Source organism: Pteropus medius, unplaced genomic scaffold (genome assembly GCF_902729225.1).
Source record: "Pteropus medius unplaced genomic scaffold, Ma_sr-lr_union100, whole genome shotgun sequence".
NCBI lineage: Eukaryota > Metazoa > Chordata > Mammalia > Chiroptera > Pteropodidae > Pteropus > Pteropus medius.
Window position 1 is genome coordinate 5,660,398 of NW_024350927.1, and position 20,872 is coordinate 5,681,269.

Below are 20,872 nucleotides of genomic sequence, written 5' to 3' on the forward strand. Positions count from 1 at the left end.
AGCATGACATTCAAAAATAACATAGGACATGGACAATTCATTTCATGGAATTCCATGCATTGTGGAAAGACGCACATCCCACCTCCTACCCCCACCCGCTCCATTTCAGTAGCGGGTACTGAGATAACTAAAAGCATCCCCACACATTGTCAAAACGCCCCTGAAGGGGCAGCAATGGCAGCAGAGGATTTCTATAGCAGTTTTCAGTCAGCTATGTGGTAGCATCTGCCGCACTGGCACCTCACAAAACTTAGTAAGGCAGGTGGTGGCTTGTCACCTTGTATTCTATACGTGAGCAGAGTTGTGCTCAGCAGGGTTCGGTGACTTGCCTCCTGTCATGAGGCTAACTAGGGGGGCCAGGATGCAAAGGCAGGTCTTCTGGGTCTAACTCCAGTGCTTTTTTTCACTTGTATCTTCTTTTAGGTCCATACGCTCTTCCATTCGACACCCAGACCACTGGTTTTGTTATCAGTGTCACAGGCTGGAGTCAGCTCCCCCTGGAAAGGCCTAATACGTCTGCAACATAATTGCCAAAAGATTTCTCACTACAGTCATTGTACTGGTGGAGTAAGAGGTCAGTCAGCCTCGGGAACACTGTAGTTAGCCAACAGTAACGGAAGCTGCAGACCGCTATCTATTCACCAGTTATATCGACATCTCCATCTTTACCCTACTGAATTAAAAATGTTTTCTTAAATTATTTCTCAAGTACACAGCTGACTTTAGTTGACTGGCCTAGCTGTTGGTATTGGTATTCTGTCCTTGAAACAAACTCAGCAAGCACCTCGGCTGCGTAGGATAACGGAAAGAGCACTGTGGGTTTGGAGTGAGACAAATCCATGCTGAGTCGAACCCTTTGGGATCTTAGTTTCCCAAAATGTAAGGTTAGGCTAAGCCCCCAAGACTGAAAGGGTTAAATGAAATGTGAGAAAGAGCACAGTACCCAGTGCACTGCAGACCAGAGAGTGGTTCCCTTTCATTTCCCCAGGGGCACAGGGCAGAGAGGCTGTGGGAGGATCCTGTCTGTGGGTCTCTAGGGCAAAGACCTTAGTCTGCAAACTCCAGCCCACAAGTGTCATGAACGCAGTTGCAAACAACATTATATTGCCCCTGGTAACCATTTACCTTCCCTCCATTATGCCTCCAGGCCTTCTGAAATAGCAACCTGGAAGCACAGCAATATATCTAAAAATAGGAGAGCGAGCAGGGCCTGCCTGTTCTTAGGGCAGGAGAAAAGAATGTCAAAGAAAGCAGTTGGGACTAATGAACTCTACATTAGCCATTTTCCGTTCTTTCAACTCAAGTCAAATGTCGGTCCCCATTAGGCAATTGGCTTTGACAGGAGCTGTGCTAATTACCACTTACCAACCTTTAATTCCTGGGTAAAAGCAAAAAGAAAAAAACTAATGGATTTTTCTTTTCCAGAGAGAAAGGAATAAAATAGTTGTCTGCCAAAAAAAAAAAAAAAAACCTGAATTAATACAAGAATTATTAACATGCCTAGATTGTTTGGCTGTTAATTTCCTAATTCTTTTTTTTCTTGCCTTCGAGGTTTTTCAACATCTTATTTTATCTGTAGGGTTTTGCCTTACGTTATTTTGGTTGTCTCGAGGTTTTTCAGGACCTTGAAAGTGATCCAGTCTGAGCACCCAACCGCTGCCTGAGACCTCTGCACAGCTGCGGACTATTCCATCCTGCTCGAAAGCCTCCAGTGAGGGGAACAGCCTCACCCCCCAAAATGTGCATCACATTTTCAGATTGCAGAACCTTAAAGCTGGCTATGTGCTCGAATCAAATCAGACATGTGCCTAACTACAAAGAAGTGAAGCAACAGGTTAATGCACAGATACGGGATTTTCTTCAATATTTTCCAATACCACGTTGTAAAAACTAAAACCAAAAAGTCTAGCTTTTTCTCCAGCTTACAATTATTTTTATAAGACCAATATGTATTTCTGACCACTTACTACTTAATTATAAACGTAAAGGATAAATTAGTGTTCATTTTTCTTAGGGTTATGAGTAATGAATTAGTGGGTTGACCAGCTGCCCTTAGCCTCCAACTTTCTAGTCTAGAAACAATTTCCTTCTTTTTAACACCTAAATGACCTTCCTCGTCTGATCTGTTCAAAATGGAATCCGTATCTCTACTGAAGCAGCTACTACTGTTAAGATGCGGGTGATCCTTCCAGCACATGCTGGTAAAGCCAACTGCACCTTGTAAGTGTCACCCATGAGCTTGCTGGTCTGAGTCTCTTAAAGTCTGGGGTGCTATGCTGTCAGCCCTGAAACACAAGTGGCATAAAGAGACTTCCGTCGAACGCTTATGTCACACCCAGTTCTTCCTCAGCAGCTAAGGCTCTAATCTGATGACCAATACTGGAAATAACGAAAGAATGAATTGGAAGTGGTCCAGGTGCTGACGTCCCAGGATCTACACATCTGACCATACTGAACCACAGAAAGGCAGACTTTAAGTCTACCAAAAACCTAATGGTAGCAAATTATCCTAATTTACTCATTTTACCCTAATTTACTAATCATGAGCATATTAACCCAGCCTAACATGCGCTGATGCAGGTTAACATCTTATGAATTTCCCTGAACTGAGCCAGGCTTAGACTGGATGCACTGCCTGGCAGTCAGTCTCATTAGTTTGGCCTCATTATCCTTCAGATACTACTTAGTTCAAAGTTAAAATCCCAATCTTAAGGACTGTGTATGTATGACCCTAATTGAAACTGAAAAACAATAGTCATATTTTTCTTCTAGAAACAGCTTATAAGACAAAGTTCTGAAGGTTAGCTGGCTTTTCAGGAAAACACCTTCACCAGTGCGCTGACTCAGTTACTGTGTCTCTTAAAGCTGCTGTGTTTGGAGCTGTGGATGCCATTAGGGCTCTTCCATCACATTTTACTCTACTCAGCTAGTAATTATGAATATGAGCTCAGCTCTGTGGAAAACAGAACGGAACGGTCAGCAGTCATACTCCGTGAGTCTGCTCCCCTGGTGTCCAGAGAACACTACAGTGTCCTCCTGCCAGCCTTTGCCGGCTTTCCCAATATTACGCCTGACCCTCAGAAACTCTCCATAACTCCAGGTAGGAATCTCTGAGCTTTCAAGTTTAGCATCTAAAAATCTCACTCTGGATGTTTTCTTTGATTCAAGAGTCATAAACATGTATAATCAAGCAGGGATTTCGGTGCTGTGGGGGAGAATTAAAAATTTGATTAGGGTTTTGAAACTGAATGACTTATTTACTAACTTCACTTAAGCAGACCAAAATCCTGGTCCACATGTTGCTCGACAGTTGCTCTGTGTTAATTTCACAGAAAAGGAAGTCCCCCCCTCTACCCATCATTCACTGTCTGTGGGAAAGTACTGAGGAATGGGGGGAAGTATAACAATTATAGACATGATACCAATACACATGCACCTGTGTCTGAACAAAGCCCAGGTCCTGTGACGGGGACCCCGTACTAGAAGTTGAGGTAGGCAGGCGCCAGGCAGGGCAGCAGCAGTGCTCACTGTTTTTGGTTTGAAATAAACCTAAAGCTGTAATCCATGAAAAGAATTTTAACAAACCATTAACTTATTAAAGTTAGTATGGGTATTTTCTAACAGCAGGTCCAAATGTAACCTTTATAAGCATGGCAGCATGTTATCTTGTTTAATAGCATGGTATTTGTTTTTAAATTAATATTAGCTAAAATTAAGAATAACCATTTTGTTCTTTTAGCACAGTGATAAAAAGTTGCTTTTAATATGAGGGAAATATTTTTTTTAATTAGACAATTTATATCAAAGTAAACTGAAATGTTATTCTGAACTCTAAAATATGTAGCTTTTACTAGTCTAGATCGAAGGAAGACAAGGACAGAACTGCCAAGCACATACTGAGGGTGGAAGGAAAGCCTGTGGCTATGTAATACAGCAAAACCCCCAAAACATTCACTTTGGGTTCCAGATTACTCAAGACACTCAGTATTGGGCGTTACTGGAGTTTAAATCAAAAACACTTTTCAAATTACACAGGCGAGAGAAGACAACTACATAAAGCAAGCTCGGGGCTGCTTGACAGGCTTTATTCGGGTCATCATTACACTTCTCTGCCCGAGGCATCGTGGCTGGAGTTCTACTTGCAGGAGGAGAAGGTCTTCCAGAAGAAGTTCTTGCAGGGCGCTTTCTCTGGGCGCGGGGCCTGCTGAGGGGGCGGGCCTTCCTGCCTCTTGGACACCTCCCTGGCTGCCCCTACGAAGGGCACCGCATGGGCCTGGGAGGTCCACTTGTACCACTGAGCAAGGAAAGTCAACAGGCTGTTTTTCTGTATTTCTGCCACTTCCTGCACATGCTTTTTAAAAGAAGCAGAGAGCACAGGAAAGAAAAATCAACAATCTGGCTCAGCCAGCATTAAAAGACACATAATTCCTTCTTTAAAAATATAGTGCTCCAAAACAATAAATCATGTTTCTATTTAAAGGATGAGAAAGCTAAGAAAACACCTTAACGAAATTGCTCTAATTAGAAAAAGGAAAAAGTTGAGGATTTTCAATCAAGGAAAGGAAGAAACTTGTTTTGCCCATTATATTTGCCAAGGTCCTTAATTCGAAAGGTCAGGGGACCTTTCCCAGCTTAGTGACTGGCAACTAACAAGCCCCTGAGGTGAACTGTGCTAATTTAGCACGGTTTCCCCATCTCTGGTCTTACTCCTGGCTGTCCACAAATTGCTCTTTTTGAGACGTTATATTCTGGTCTTTCAAACTCCTTAGAAAGCTTCTAGGAGTAAGCTGATGATAAATGACTTGTCTGAAACTCATCTGGGTAATTTCAGAGAAAAATCCATTTTTAATGGTCAACTTTATGTACTCTTCCTGGAACTTTTTCAAAATGGAAGAAAATAAATCATCTCACGAAGTTACAAATTCTCACAATGAAAAATGTAATGACGTCAATTAACCTGAGCGAGTGAGAACGTACGCTGCGTGTATAAATTAAGATTCTAGGAGTACATGTGACTAGTTCTGCCGTGGCAGCTCCATGATCACACTTTAATAGCCTGGTACTGTCACTCAGCATTTCAAAGACCACAGATGGCGATCACTAGCATGAAGGAGCCCCCTTCGAGTGTCAGAGCTTTCTAACAAACTTCCTAGGTCAGGCAACTGAGGATAAACAAGAAACAGCGGTCTGTAGGGACCGTGACAGGAACATATGGGGTTCAGCCCTGCAGCCTGTCCTACACACCCTCGGCCGTGCAGATGCTGGAGAGTCCACAGGCATGGCCAAATCGGCCAGAGAGACAGCCAGCAAGCGGGCTAGCATGCGGCCGAGGCAGGGACTACTCACCCCGCTGTCGTGCCCAGCGAGGCCACTCTCCAGGGGAAGGGCAGCGGTGGCCCCTAAGAGCAGCAGCAGCAGCAGCAGCAGCAGGCAGAGGGGCGGCGGCATCCTGCGGGCTGCCTGGCGCTTCGTGCCAGCTCTGTGGGTGCTCATCCTCCTTCGCAGCCCTGGAATCTCGGTTTTTGTGGACGTGGATCTCTTCTCTGGCGATTGGGGGGTAATTGTAGCTCAACCTGCAGCTGCTGCTTTGTGCGCGTACCTGTCTAAAGCCTGTCCCCCTCCCCTCACACTCAGTGACGCATACGCCGAGCAATCAGTGCCCAAAAGCTTTCGGATGGGCTTAACCCCTTCATTAAAGCCGCAGGTCATGCCTGTGTTTACAGTGGATTTGCTCTTACTTTGCAATGCGAGCGCACTTGTTTCTGAAGAAGTTCCACTTCCTCATAATTAAGCCTATAGCAAGCAGGAAGCCCTGAAAACAAAACTGAGTGATTCAATGTAGCATAAATTTAGCCTTAGATGAGGAGCTTACAATCTGAAATTTTGCCCATAGAAAAGTATGACTGGATCTGTTATAGGCGGAGGAAACAAGGCAGTGAGGACTCAGGGAGCTGCTTACAGCTTCCCCTGGCTTCACCGGTAGCAGGCAAGGACGCCTCGAGTGATTGTACCCAGCAATACAGGCCAGACGCTGGCCTCCTGCCCAGGCCTTCTCGAACTGTGCTGTGAGCCCGAACCGCTTTGCTAAAATCGAGATTAAGACAGATTTCCATGCGGCTCCTCCACGAGGAGCCGCCAAAGTTCCAAGATTCTAACGTGCGCCCGGGCGACGATGACACTGGAAGAGCCGGGCTCTTCAAACCGCTGCTGGCCACTCACCAGCGGGTCATAACTAGCGCTTTTTTGAATGAAACGGAAATCAGAGCGCATTGCAGGGAGTGTGGATTGCTCCTGTGTGTCGGGAGCAAATGTTATTTCTTACTGAGTGGCTTGCACTTGATCGGCTCCTTCTGACGGCGGTGCCACTGCTGACAGGTGCTGACAGGTGCTGACTGGCGCTAACGGTCAAGTCCTCTGTGCCTCCGGGCTCTTCCTCGCAGGCCCCACTTTCAGAATCACACAAACACACACGCAGACTCTCTTCCCCCAACGAAGACAACTGGAAGAATCTGAAACGAGCGGCGCAAACCTACTAAAGGTGACCAGCACCCACGGCAAGGTTCCTAATGGAAGTGGAGCCACCGAAGAGCTGGCGGCTCCTTCCAGAAGTGAACGTCAGCATGCGCAGCTTCCTACAGCCCACCCCACGGCCCTTCGCTCGGGGAAGCTCAGCCTCGAATTTCATGTCATCAGACTTGTTGTTTGAGATCCCAGGCAAAAGCGCCACGGCCGAGGACCCGCGGCTCACACTGCACGGTGCCGGGTCCTTTCTTCTATGCCGACACACCTTTGCCTAAGATAATTCTCACAAATTAAAAACTCTGAGATGTATTTGCAGATGAGAAAGTCATGGCAGCCCAGCCAGCTTCTTACACCCTTTAGATATTGTGCAGATTTTATTCGACAGCCTCATTCAACATTCTCAGCACCTCGCATGTACAAAGGAGCCGCGCCGTCCACCGACAACGCTGTGATGGCCTAGCTGAGGGCAGGAGACATACCCACAAATGAAAGAAAAGTACGTTTTCGGTGTCACAAGTGTGCCAAGGAGGCTTCTGTGCCGCAGGTCGGGGAAGGCTTCGTTTTACGTTATTACTGGCTGTTTTCAAGGAGGTGGCAACATACCTTAGTGCTTCAGGGTGAGGGCTCTAAACTGAAATCTTGGCATTGCCACTTAATTAATCTCTCTGGGGACAAGAACAGTACAGCCTATCTCGCAGAACTGTGGCAAGGGCCAGTAAGATCACCTCATACAGCAGAACGCACAGCAGGCATGCGTGTGAGGACTGTTCCTAAGTTGTCCTCAGCCCCCGCCCTAGCACAAAGACAAGCTCCCCACTCCAATCGCTGGAAACGCCAGGGCAGAGCCGAGGGACCCGAGCGAGGGCTGCTACTCATCCTACCCACACATCATAGACACTGGGAACAAGAATTCACCAGGCGCCTGCCATGCCAGGCCCCATACAAGGCCCGAGGGGTCACGTTCACCACCCTGAAGTCTGCCCTCAGGGTTTGACGCAAGAACATGTGTTTCTGAAAAGATGTACGATGGGAACTTGACTGAAAGGAATTCAGTACTGAATGATTTTGAAAAACAAAGACTGCTTTGCTTATTCTAAAGAGCAGACTGAAGACCCAGATAGAAGTTAGAAGGTGAAGGCTCTCCTCTCTACACAGAAAAAACTTGTGATAATCAGTGTCCAATAGCGGAGAGGGCTCACTGTCCCCGGAGGTCAGCAGAGCCTGGGGACCCTCCATCAGGAATGCTGCAGAAGGGGTCCGACTTAGGGCGGAGATGCGCTAAATGGCCTCTAAGGGTTCCTCAGAGACTCTCCACTAAGGAGAGACTGGGCGAGCCCCGGTTAGCCCTTCTTGTACATTCAGGTTTTCAGGCACCGGCTCTGTACGAGCCAGTGCAAACCTTTCCCACGGCCTTCCAGCTGCTGCGACGTGCAGAAGCGGATGCTTTCAAACATCCCTGGCTCATAATTTCAGTAATAAAACGTTAACAGATCTTTTATTTCAAGCTTTTTGATGAACAGGTATAATAAGGAAAATGACAAATAATATAAATGTAAATTGCCCCCAACTATGTTACTAGGCCACCTTTATTTCAAAGACATCTGCTTCTTTATATAGTTAATCATCTGGTTATATGGTTAGTAGGTCTAGTGAAAGTTCAGGTGAGCTCCCAGGACTCTGAGGAAGCAAGTCCATGAAAAAGAGCCCTCTAGAACAGAGATCTCCAACGCCCAGGCTGCAGATCAGGTGTGGCTTGTCAGGAACCAGGCCGCACAGCAGGAGGTGAGCTGGCCAGAGAGCAAGTGAAGCATCATCTGTTATCTGCAGCCACTCCCCAGCACTAGCTAGCATCACCGCCTCAGCTCCACCTCAGATGATCAGGCATTAGATTCTCATAGGAGCACCAGTCCCGACCCCATAAAGGTTGGAGACTGCTGCTCAAGAACACCTTTCTGTCAACTGTCACCAAAGATGGAACCGTGAAGGATGACTGACATCATCACGGACATTCCAGAGTAAACTAAACCCTAACTGGAACACGGAGTGGGGAAGAGGCAGCTTATGGGAACACAGGGAAAAGAACCAGCTGTTCATTATGAAGTCTGACCCTGGGTTACAATCCCTAACAAAGGTTAGGACCACTCATCTAAAATACAAACAGGTCATACATAAATATGCCAAATAAATCGAAAGGTTAGATGAACACCAAGTCAACGGCCTCATCTGGCTAGAAAACTTCAAGTCAAAATACCCATGCTACCCTCTACGCCCTCTAGTCCGACAGGACACTCATGGCACACACAGGTTCGCTATTTCGTGTCATTTGTATACTGAGTTTCTAGAGTCACAGAAATCTACAAAAATAAGACGCATTACAATGGTTCTACCCATTTCCTATTATTGTCACGTGTAACCTCGCTGTGAGGTGTTTTTAACCCTACCTCATCGATAAGAACACAAAGTTTCAGAAGGTCAGTTACTAAAGTGGAAAAACCAAGACGCACATCTAGATTGTCGACCTTTGGGAAGTCCACGTATCTCGTCTCTAAACTCTCCTTGATGAGTGTGAAGAGAGCATATCTGAAAAACAAACAGCAGCATACAGGTTTTTGGCTGGAATGTACTATGACGGTAGAAGGCTTTATGACTCCCTTTTCCTTCACTGATGTGTCACGCAAATGTTACAATTATTATCTGAGATCAAGTGATTAGTTATCCGCAGAAGCTGAAACTGAAGTGTGAACGCAATGCTTCACCATCACCCCAGCTTACCATCTCCTTTGCAGAGTCAGACTCTGGGGTGTCTTTTGCTGATCATACTTGGGCATGGGGTATAAATTATACCCAAAGGCGACCTTTTCCCTCTCGGCCCCTCTTAGATCAGCACCCCGAATGTACACACAGTCTCTACTGGTCCGCGGACCCTGGGGAGTCAGTTAACCTCAAGCTCCAGCCTGCCCACCAGTAACACAGGAATAATCAGACATACCCTAAACGAGCTGTGACGACCCAGTGAGATCCTACATGGGGCACCCAGAGCACGGCCTGGCACTCAGAAAGGGCTCTGTACATGCCAGCCCAGTCTCTTCATCCCTCCTGACCCACTAGGGAAAAGGCACACCCTGGACCTCTAAGCAACCCCAAAGAGAAGACGGCAGAACTGGGGCTCCCAGAGGCATCATCTGAGAAACTAAAACAGAGAACGACGCTCTGAAAGGTTTGGAGCAGGAGGCCAGGTTTTCCTTCCACATAAAACAATTTCTCGGTAGAACCACAGCTTAATCACCAAATAGCCCAAGAAAAGTCACATCCACTCTGTTTCTGGAGAAAATCACCTTTATGAAGGAAAAAGGAAGATTTCCCAACATCTACCTTTTTACCTTGTGATCACAACTGACATGGGTTTAAAGCATTAATACTCAAAAGAACTATATATAGCATTATTTATCTTTCAGGAATCATTAGCCTGAAAAATCATGTAAAAGAATAAAGAAATAAGTATAATTTTTGCTTGAAAAAAATCAATCATATTTAACTGTTAATACATTTTTACTAATTGCAATAGATATAATTTCCTACATATTACCATTCACACACAAGCCTTTTTTAGGGGTTTCAGTAAGACACGGTGGGTATTTTGTTTAAGAGTTTCCAGTTCTCTTTTTAAACTAGCTTTTGTGGTCAATGATACGGAGAACACAGCACAAAAGCCTCTTAGCCATTTTTTTTTTTTTAATCTCCACTTATCCTTTCAAAATTCCCTGTGTGGCAATATGTGTTTTGGTGGCTCTACCTGCTGAAGGCCACTTTTTCCAAACGGTGATAGAGTTTAACTCTCACTTTCCTCTGCTGGCTCCACTGAATTTTTGTTTTCATCCTCCTCTAACTTCTTTTTCTTCTTTGCTTTTCGGTCCAGGTTAAACCGAGCGATCTCTTCATTTTTCTCTGTGATGTATCTTAGCTACAAAAAAAATTAAAGAATTATATTTCGACCTGGTTGTAAAGCCATTTTATAAGCCTAGGGGCAAAAAATCAATCTACACCCTCTTCCAACCACTCTAGCCCAAAGAATCTGGGTGGAAAAGCGTGGGTTACATTCTTTAGAGTTAAACAGAGCTTCGAATTTGTTTCTGGTAGAAGGAATCAACTACGAAAGTCAACTCACGGCTACTCACATACCCTACCAAACAGGTAGGAGTTTCCTTAGTAATTAATGAATTAAAATTTGGAGCTTGCAGAAGGCATGCCAGTCACAAATGTATTCTACAAAGCACAAATATAGTCAACATCCCCCTAAATTTATCCAACTAAAATTGTTGAGGTCTTTTTTGGTGGGGGTGGGTGGGTGGGGGGAGGGGTTGAATGCTTCACAAATTTGTGTGTCATCCTTGCACAGGGGCCGTGCTAATCAACTCGGCATCGTTCCAGTTTTAGTCCATGTGCTGCCGAGGTGGGCACTGTCCGGCAAATCGTTGAGCAACTACTATGTACCAGATACAAGGGACATAGGGTACTAAGACGAGGCCCCTACCCTGAGGGAGGATTTAGCAAATGTACAACTTTAGCTGCAAATCTTCAGTAATAAAGCTTCTAATGGAAAAAAAAAATTGAGTCCAAAATAAAAACAATATTTGCAGAGGTCTTCACAATTAATATTCTAAGAGGACGTGCACTGACTATTCCTTTGCAAAAGAAAGTTACAACACAGATTTATGAGGAGAGAAATGTCGTTTCCACTGACACAGAGCACCATCAGGCAGCTTAGCTATTTTACTTAGGAATCATATTATCCTTAACCTTGGTTTAAACTTTGGAGGAAGGATGTTAGAAGAGCAAAAGCATAAAAGAGCCTTGTAGAAACGGCAGTAGATTCAAGGTTAGAAGGTCAAGGTTCAGCTGTCAACCACGGGGCTTCATATTTACCTTTGGAAAGTTACTAACTCCAGTTGCCTAGTCTGTAAAATGAGCTAGTTAAGTCGTGTTATTAAAAACCTTTATAAGGTGGTTGTGAGGTTTTGATAATATACATAAAATATTTACAAAAGCCCCCTGTAATTGCCAATCACTTTACAAATTCATTCCTTCAACAACTACGTACTGAGCACCTACTGCGTGCCAGGCCCTATTCTAGGCACAATGGATGGAGCAGAGGAGGAGACAAAAATCCTGCCCTCGTGGCACTCGCATAACAGGGAGAAACAAGTATTGTAACTGCTAGGATCAGACTTGGTCAGGAAACCTCAGGCATCCTGAATCTGCCACCAGACACAGCCACTAGCCTAGGGAGATCATAGCATAACCTGTCAAATGAGGGCTGGGTCAAGATGACCTCTAGACTTCTTTGAAAAGGTAGAAAATGTCCTGCCCATCCCAGCTGTACAGATACTGCTTCCCTATCTGGCCCCTCAGGAAAACTGTGGGCACCGTAATGAAACTATCCCCATACACTCTGGCCTGTGACCTGTCTGTGACATCGTGCTGTAAATGAAACACGGGACCAAAGTTTTTAGATATAACAAAAAAGGCAAACTATGAAATCCAGAGAGTGCTGATTAGAAAATTTCAAATTGGCTTGGCAAGATCCATCATAATGAAAGAAAGACTATAAATTACGGGCAGGTCTGAACGGTTCAACTATCTCTCGTTTTTAATGCAAGGTGCCCTGGGGAATCACTTCATGGCTGCAAGTGATTAACTGGGAATAATGTATTCTGATGGGAAAGGGGGGCGAGGGAAGAAACTCATCTCTCACCAGTGAATTACTCCTCCTGGCTAAGAGCTTCACATCTTCGGTGTTAATTGTGCTTCTTTTCGCGTGTCTGTAGAAAGGGCAGAAACAATTCACCAAAATGTTTGGTATTATTTAAAGTTTTGATGAAACACCAAAGTTCATGGTCAGACTTCAGGCTAGTAAGGATCTCTAAGTAGCCCATCTTTTCAGATTAAGGTCATCAAGCAACAGTGACACAAAAATGAACGAAGTGACTAGCCAAGGTACCAATTAAATAGAGACCAAGAAAACGCAGAAGCCCCATCTGAACACCTCCACCGAGGGCCAAGGGTGCCTGAAGAATACAAGAACAGAACAGTCTGAAGCGTTAAATCTTCTGAAGGGACTTGCTTGGTCACAATGGTCACAGCGAACACCAGAGAAAAAGCAAGGTCACCGTGCACTTTTAGTGAAAATAGAAAACGGCGGTCTCCCAATACGATCACCTCTGCTTAAGAGACCTTAAACAGAAAAACAAAGAATTTCCGTGAGGCCTGGCTTCACCTAGGCCAAGACCCTGAAGCTCACTCTGAGGGCTGAATTACAGGACGAGGCTTATGCGCATGCCTCCAAACACCAGTTTGCCAACGAGGAGTTCTAAGCCCGGTTAGAACAAAGACTGTCCTTTAAACAGGAACCTGTTTCTTGTTCATAACATGGACTCGAATTCTCATTCCAGTCCTATCATCTTTACTTTAAAAGGTATTTGAGATAAGCTCTATTCAATAATTTATTACTCTAATTACACCCTTTCTTGGCATTTCTAACATCCTCCAATGATAAGCAGGAATTCTGTATGAAGGAATAGATAGGAATCCTTGTAGCCTTAATAACCAGCAAAGTGGCCAGCACATAGTAGATCCATACTGAATATCTGTTGAGTTAAAGTCACACTGAAATTATACTTCATCATTTGGCCAAATTAATCCTTCACATCCTGCTAAATGTGCAAATATCACGTGTCCTCTCATCATGGTTGACAATATCTGCCTGCCCTAGGATAATATCCATTTTAGGAGATACTTCTAATTAGCCACCTGCAAAGACCAGGATAAAGCAGGGGGCAAAGTCAGACAGAAGGTGATACAATAACAGTAGCCACAAAGCAAGAAGCCAGTCCAGACGTCACAGGCGGGGGATGTGCGGACACAGTGTGGCCTCGCCTCGATCACACCGTCAGGGTGCTCTGTCGGAGTCCGCGTTCTTCAGAAAGCGCGCTAGAGGAGCAAAAGCAGCACACTGACACAGCGAGGCGAGCTTATGCGTTCACAAAGCAGCATCTGGAAACAACAAAGTTGGCCTTCTCTACCACGCGGCTTGTCGTCTGGTGTCTCGGCACCGTAGTTAACGTTAATGCTCTCCTAGACGCAGGGGCGGGCATATTCGCTGCCAGCCACTGCACATCAGACTCTCCGATACCAAACCTGACTCCAGAAAATTACTCTAGGGAAAATAACAAAGCAATCTGTCGTGCAACAGTTTTAGCAACACAGGTTTTAAAGATTATTCTCAAAATGTTCTTAGAATTTATTTACTATAGAGAATTTATCTTCTTTAAAATGTTTCATCTTTAACATATTAACAGTATTAAGGGACTAGAGAGTTCAAAGCTAAATAAGGGAAATTCGTAACTTAAATCGAGAGATGATTTTCTAAAGTTTACAGATGAATTGATTATGTGGACTGTATTTTGTCATAGAAACAAGGTTACAAACACCGGTTAGGTTCCCAGCCCACCTACAAAGACTATTTACCAAATAGTTAACCTGAAACAGTACATATTTCAGATTTCTCAAAGTAACCATAGTCCTAGGAGTAGAGACTGGGTGACAGGGAGAACTCAAGCCACAGGATAAACAAAGTTGACCTTCTGAGACTATCAATTTTATTCGGTGATAAACTTTAAAACACAATTTTTTTATGTGGGAGCAAACTGGAATACTATAAAAACCAACATAAAATTAAGACAAAGAATGAGTCTTCGAAGAAAATCTGCTCTTGCATTCACTTAGGGTTCTCGGGCGGAAGCTGGAGCAGCAGTGGAGCACGCGCCTGGACGCAGTACATGAGGCAGCTCTCACAGTGAGTGAAGCCTCAGACGGTCTCACTCAGAGGGCAGCAGCTGACAGCCTTTACACAGATGATGATGTCCTTCCTCGTGGAGCTTATAGTCTAAGTGACACACACACACATACACCATTTCTCCCCCAGTACACAGCTAAAGAAAATCAACCTTTTAAAGTGATTATAAAAAAACACATTAGAGTATCTGAAAGCTTAATGTACTACGACGTTAAACATGTTTAATTTCATTTTTTGTTTCTAGTATTTTTGCAGAAGCATTTAAAAATGTTTGTTTTTTCTCATAGCTAACACAGAAATAGCAAAAAAAAAGTCACAACCAGTGAGCAAAGGCCTAAGATGCCAATACACATCCTACAATGCACAGAACAGCCTCCTCACAAAGAACAATCCAGTCTAAAATATTGATAGTACTGAGGTGGAGAAACTTGGCTCTATATTGATAAAACTTTATGTTCCAATCAAATAATCGTCTAAGTATTTATATTTTGTGTCTCTCTTTGTAATAAAAGTTGTATTTTCCAAAAAAGAAGAAGAAATGGCAAACAAAGGTAATAAACTTATTTTACAGGAGATATAGGGGGTGGGGGGATAACGGGCCACACGTAAGGGGCAACCACCCGACTTAACAATGAATAAACCATATGAGCTATCAGTATCCCATAATATTATCTTATCCCTTTTGGCCAAGTCGAAGATGCTAAGCGGTTTTTAGGGACTCATATATACAGGAATAGAAAGATTTAGAGCCTGCCCTCTGAGAACCTACTGCTTTAATTCATTCAAAACATTCACCCGAGAAACAAAGAGCTAATAGGAGCAAGGTGAAAAGTATGGGGTGTGGGAGAGGCTGGCACCAAATCACAAGTGGTAGCAAATTAGAAAGCTTTAGTCCTTTCAGGCTTTAGTCATTCAGATTGCTTCATAAAAGCAATTCGCTGCAATTGTTTTCAATTACCTGAGGTGCTAATTGAAGAGATGAACATAAATCTCCTGTAAAAGCTAAAGCTTTACCAGCTGAAAGCAAGTCACCCTCTTTTCAAGGAGTGTTATGTCTCAGAACAAACGCGGGAAATGCAAGCCTGATGTGGACGCCTGCTGTCATTATCCGGCCACCTGCCAGCAATCAGCGCCTGGAGCACAGTGCAGCCCAGCTTTGGGCGCGGGGCCCACACCCTAGCATCACACCATCCCGGAGAAATGGCCTGAAAAGCACGCACGCCTCGCACATTCAGAGTCCTAGAGACGTTATTCATGTCTTTTTAGCCTGAAACTGAATAACTTCAGTTCTCTTAAAAAAATACTTGGAAAACTTCAAAAAATGCCAAATCAAGTCTGAATGGACGTGATTAAAGCAGATGTTATATTCTTGCGGAATCATAATTAGAGATGAGCCTCCACAAAATACAAAAAAAAAAAACAAACAAAAACGACTAGCTAAAGCTCTCCAGAAGTGTACCGCCAGATGGAGTGTCAGAACGCATGCGAACAGGGCGTCAGACAATCACGCTCTTCACCCACCTTGCAAACATTTCGAGGTCTTTGGCAAAATTTTCTGAAAGAGAAAAAGAGATGTGCTTTAGCTACCCTCATCTTAATCTTATTTCAGAAGTCTCAACTTCTGCAGTGAGTGCAGTGACTAACACCACGAAGCCCTTTAAAAGGCGACAGGGAGCCACTTCAGGCAGCCCCATCACTGCACAGGCGCCTTCAGTCATTTGATTATGACCGACCACCTTGTCCTCCCTGGCACCCTTGACCCTTTATCACGAGCTTTCTGGTAACTGTGGCTACACCTTTCATTTCTAGAAACTACCCCTTGACTTTAAATTTTGCTACAAATTAAGGCTTGCAAGGACATTAATTTCCTGTGAAGTCAAGCAAATATCAATGACACAAGTTCAACTGTCAAATAAACTGTGAGTGATATAAAAATGTTATAAAGCAATGAAATAAAAAATTTAATGTCTAATGTTCCGGGCAGTTTAAAACAATAAAGTAAAGGTGCTAATGTCCCAGTGTTAGTGTAATAGAAAAAAATAGCTCCTTCCATAAAATATCCAAATCGAACGGCCAAGAAAAGGACTGTGTCACGAACGGTGTCCAGTGACAGTGTTCTGTCTGGCGGTGAGACCCGACAAGGCACCCACCCACGCATTTCTCCCAGGCAAAATCAACCTTCGGGGCTTCTATACGTATGCAGGAAGGCCGGGCTCCATACCACACTGTCGGAAGGTCACCTCCGAGATCGCGGCGATGGTCTGTTTGCTGAACTGCACCTCCTTGTCTGAGGCCACCTCCTCGCAAAGACAGCCCACAGTGTAGTGGACCGCTGCCTTCAGCCTCTGAAGCGAAAATCAAAATACCACATAGGAGAGGTTGCAAATAAGAGCTCTTCGCATCTTAAAAAATTAAGACCAAAGAGAGGGCCTGCTCAGTGACTTCTCCCGTGTACTAATAAATTAATGAGGCCCTCTGGAGTGTGACTTGTGGAAACATTACTTCCTGGTTAATGGTTATGATTTAGGTCAAGTAAAGATAAGAATTATGATGGCAGGTCAGCGGGGAGAGAAGTCGGATGGCACTTGCAAAGTATCTGTGTGACTCTGTTAATCCACAAATATGTGCCAAGTTCCCACAGAGTAAAGGCACATGCTAGGAGTTTGGAACACACCATGAAAAAACAGACAAGGATTTTGCATCCTGATGGGGGTTAATCAAATAAATGCAAAAGGACCCAGCCCCTCTGCTAAAGTCCCTGCCAGCCCCATGCCTATAAGTGATGAAAGGTAAATTAATCAGGACACCAGAGGGGCTGGGTTGCTGGCCCACCTCAGCAGGACCCTAATAGCTCCTTAGCAACCCTTTTAGATGTTAGGAAACACCTCTCCTCCCCACGCAGAGGAGTAAAAAAGCAACACAAGCGAAGCCAAGGTCTCAATCTCATGTCAACGAACTGTTGAGCCCCTGTGTAGACTCCGTCTGTGCTGGAGAGCTGAACGGGACATGACGACAGCTGAACCCAAGACAGCATAAACTGAACTGTACCAGCAATGTTCACAGCAGAGGCAACAGGAGGAGGGACTGCAAGAAGACAAGTCCAGGACCCTGGCGTAGAGGCCAGGAAGCAAGCCAGGCACCAACCGCCCTTCCTTAGTTTCAGACCTCACAAGACTAGGTAAGCTGAGGCCTTTGGTAAGAGGAGACAAAGGGATCCGTACCCTGGGAGGGATAAAGACTCTCTGGATCATCCTTTTTAGGTGTGTGCCGGGGAACAGGGATGAGAAAAGGACAGGGATGCTTCTGAATGCTCCTGAACTTTTCTCTGTCCCTCCTCCTTCTGTGAGCCTCCTGGACCGGGCGAGGGGCCCTCTTCAATTCCACAGACACTTAGAGGCTAAATCACAACCCTATACTCCTCAAGGACAGGACCCGTCAGTTTCGGTCACTACTATCCATCTAGTGCCAAGAACAGCTGGTTGAATGAATGATCCTCAACCACTGCACAGAAAATGAAGTTCAAATTTCTCTGCCATCTTTGCAGCCTTACTCATTTAATCAATAAGCATTTTATGTTTACTGAGAGCCAGGCTCTGTACTAGAACCGTTCCAGGAAAGGACAAAGAGACAGGACTGAGGGCAACTGCAGGATCCTTGACTGGGTCTTGGATCAAGGAAAAAAGACCAGCAAAAGAAACACCGTTGGGACAACTCGGGAAATTTGAATATAGACTGAACATTAGATAACAGAATCTTATCGATGTGAAACTTCCTGCGTGTGATCATGGAGAGTATGCTGGAGGATGCCCCAGTTCTTGGGAGATGCATACTAAAATAGTAAAATGGAAAGGCCAAGTATCAAGATATTCGCAATTAATTCAGAAAAAAAAAGAGCAAGGGAGCAAAAACAGCAAAATGTTAACAACTGGCTTGAACTTCTCAAAATAAAGGGAGAGGAAATTTAACACTTCGTAGGAAGAAAACTCCCCACGTACTGAGCTCATTCACATGTCTCTCCAGTTAACCCTCTTCGAGGCTGTCACCTGGTTCTTGCTTTTCACCTCTTTACAGCGCTGTTACGCTCTCGGGACTCCGCCACGCCGTTTATTCCCGCCGCTGATGACAGGGAGGGCTGAACACGCGCGACAACCGCGACGAGAGGTTATTACCACTCCAATTTTCCGTATACGAATACTGAGTGTGGGCAGTCAAGGCGCCCCTGCGGCTGCGGAGCCCAGATGCGAACCCGCGCCGGGAGGATGGCTCCGGCACCGGACGGCGCGGGTCTGCACCCAGGCCCGGAGGCCGCCTCCTGTCTGCCGGACGGAGCGCGCCGCTTACGGCCGCCAGCGTTTTGGAGCTCGCGCCACGTGCCCGGCACGCTGCGGCTGCATTCCCTGTGACGCTCACCCCGCACCCTCACCACCACCCTGTCGCAGAAGGGAGAATGAGGCCGTCACAAAGCCGCACGGCGAGGCCCCGCCGCCAGACGCCCGAGCGCGCCTTCCCCTCCCCCGCCTCCCAGCTCCGACCCGCGTTACCGTGGAAACCGCCTCCCAGCACCCCGTCCGTGGGACGCGGGCACCGCGGCGAAGCCCGGCCGGGGCCCCCGGGGCTTTTCCTATCCAGAGACTCGGCGCCGTCCTCCCCCAGCCCAGCCGGGACGCGGTTCTCCTCTACCTGTTGATAGGAGAATTGCTGCTGCTCATCAGCCCCCTCGTCTTCCTCCATCCTGGCGGCCGCCCCAGGCAGGCGCGCGAGCTCATAAAGAGAGCGACCGCGACGGCGCACTCAGATTTTCCCGCCGCGGCGCCCGACGACGGGCCGCGCGGAGGGACAAAGCGCGCGCTTCACGCTGCCGCGCGCGCGCGCGCCCCCCAGCGGCCGCTCGAGGAAGGGCCCTTCGCGGCCCGTCTGCTCCTGCCCCTCCCGGGCTTTTCTCCCCGAGGGGGCCGGACCACCCAAGCCCAGCTCCCCGTGGACCCCAGACCCAGCTCAGTGCCTGGCAGTGGTTAACACCAGCGCTCGGGAGGAGTGGGTGTGCGTGGGTGTGTAGGGACCAACATTCTTTATTATAACTTCCATACAGCTCTAACTTCCGCATGCCTTGCAAAATCCACTGAGTTTTTATAACTCTGCCACCAACAGTGGTGTCACAGAATGAGACTACGGACAGATGCTCGATTACTATCCCATTCAACGAATTCGTCGCTCGCCTCGTTGCCATCAGCAAATGAACCCCAACTTTGGGTCTTTACTGCTTCCGAACCTTCTCCAGTTATTTCCCACCTTCTCAACTTCACTCTTGGCACTTTAGAGTCTGAAGAGAGGTCCCGGGCCGAGGCATTATTACATTGCAGAAAATTATTATGGTTGGAACTACTTTTCCTGGGCGGCGGCCACCAGATGTCAGCCTTGTGCCGGGCAGGAAACAAGGCGGGTCCTGCTACTGGTAATCATTGAAATCACGCAGAGCTTATGCTCCTAGCTTTGTTCTAGGCGCCAATTTTATATTTCATCTGCACCCAGACATGGGTTCTATTACCCTTATTTTATATGTGAGGGAGGGAGCAGGGTCAAAGAGATAAAAGAACGTTGTCCGAGGTTTGAACTGCTAGAAAGTGGTAGGGTCCAGATTTGACCAAAGCAGCCTGGTTTCTGAGTCCCTATCCTTTGTTCTCATCCCACTGCCCTCACCATAAACAAGAACATTGGCGGGTTTCCTGAATCCTTTTCACCTGCACTAAATAGGGTACCATAAATATATAGTTCAAGAGCAGATATTTATTTTCCCTAAAATTGAACTGTAAAATGCCAATTCAAAAATCAATCTCCATTAGCTGTTATATGTATTTTATAAGGTAATGAGGTCAAGATTTTTTATTTCTCTCACCCTTGGACAAATGGTACCTGGCACAGTGTGTGGCACGTAGTAGGTATACAGCAAATATGCCAATGAGTAAATGAACTGTACACACTGAGCAGTAAGACAATCTAATGATTAAGTGCATGGACTCTGGCACCAATTGCCAAAGGTTCAAATTCCAGTTCTTCAGAAGCTATGTGACTTTGGACAAGTCACTTAATACTCACATGCTTCAGGATAAGAATTGAGGATAAGAATAGTACTTACTTCAGAGCACATTGTATTAACAGAGTGAACTTAGAACAGTGGCTGGTGCACACTCTGTTAGCTATTATATTTGTGCAGTTTATACCGTATGAGACCCTCAGGAAAATCCCTAAATTGAGCCAGAGTTCCTGACTCCCCCTTTCAAGGAAAGCACATGTGCACATGTGGCAGACTATATTTTCCAAAACAAAAACAAAAATAATATCTCCTAATCCACTTGCTCCTCTAGAACCTCGCCACTCCACTATCAAGAGGTAGAGTCTAATCTTCTGCTCCTTGAATTTGGGGGGCTTACGACTCACTCCTTAGATAATGCAGCTGTGACATCCATGGCTAGGTCTTAGAAGGCACCATTCTGTCCACTT

At 45.6% G+C, this 20,872-nt stretch overlaps 2 protein-coding genes and 1 non-coding gene across 4 annotated transcripts; all 3 read right to left on the reverse strand.

The window, feature by feature from the left end:
• Positions 1-4,064: 4,064 nt before the first annotated feature.
• Positions 4,065-5,525, reverse strand: CORT (cortistatin). Its single transcript, XM_039842269.1, has 2 exons — positions 5,347-5,525; positions 4,065-4,351 (listed from the first exon to the last, which is right to left on the reverse strand). The coding sequence occupies exons 1-2, from the start codon at positions 5,491-5,493 to the stop codon at positions 4,136-4,138; spliced, it is 363 nt and encodes a 120-aa protein (XP_039698203.1). The 5' UTR covers positions 5,494-5,525; the 3' UTR covers positions 4,065-4,135.
• Positions 5,526-10,052: 4,527 nt separating this feature from the next.
• On the reverse strand, positions 10,053-19,213 carry CENPS (centromere protein S). Of its 2 annotated transcripts, none has more exons than XM_039842267.1 (5): positions 19,055-19,213; positions 16,596-16,719; positions 15,896-15,929; positions 12,275-12,341; positions 10,053-10,483 (listed from the first exon to the last, which is right to left on the reverse strand). In XM_039842267.1, exons 1-5 carry the CDS (start codon positions 19,103-19,105, stop codon positions 10,352-10,354), a joined length of 408 nt encoding a protein of 135 aa, XP_039698201.1. In that variant the 5' UTR covers positions 19,106-19,213; the 3' UTR covers positions 10,053-10,351. The 2 variants fall into 2 exon arrangements, with proteins under 2 accessions (XP_039698201.1, XP_039698202.1); XM_039842268.1 differs by lacking the exon at positions 19,055-19,213 and adding an exon at positions 18,370-18,393.
• On the reverse strand, positions 10,874-10,980 carry LOC120585934 (U6 spliceosomal RNA). Its single transcript, XR_005648577.1, has one exon. It is a non-coding gene; the product is annotated as a U6 spliceosomal RNA (small nuclear RNA).
• Positions 19,214-20,872: the final 1,659 nt, after the last annotated feature.

Bases quoted from the DNA above. Each gene is read 5' to 3' on its own strand.
- CENPS (XM_039842267.1), bottom strand. From the start codon at position 19,105: ATGGAGGAAGACGAGGGGGCTGATGAGCAGCAGCAATTCTCCTATCAA. The intron at 15,930-16,595 runs GTATGGAGCCCG...TTTCTCTTTCAG, and splicing joins GGTGACCTTCCGACAGTGTG to AAAATTTTGCCAAAGACCTC. The intron at 12,342-15,895 runs GTGGGTGAAGAG...CCCTTTCTACAG, and splicing joins GACCTCGAAATGTTTGCAAG to ACACGCGAAAAGAAGCACAA.
- CORT (XM_039842269.1), bottom strand. From the start codon at position 5,493: ATGAGCACCCACAGAGCTGGCACGAAGCGCCAGGCAGCCCGCAGGATG. The intron at 4,352-5,346 runs GTGAGTAGTCCC...TCTTTTAAAAAG, and splicing joins TCGCTGGGCACGACAGCGGG to CATGTGCAGGAAGTGGCAGA.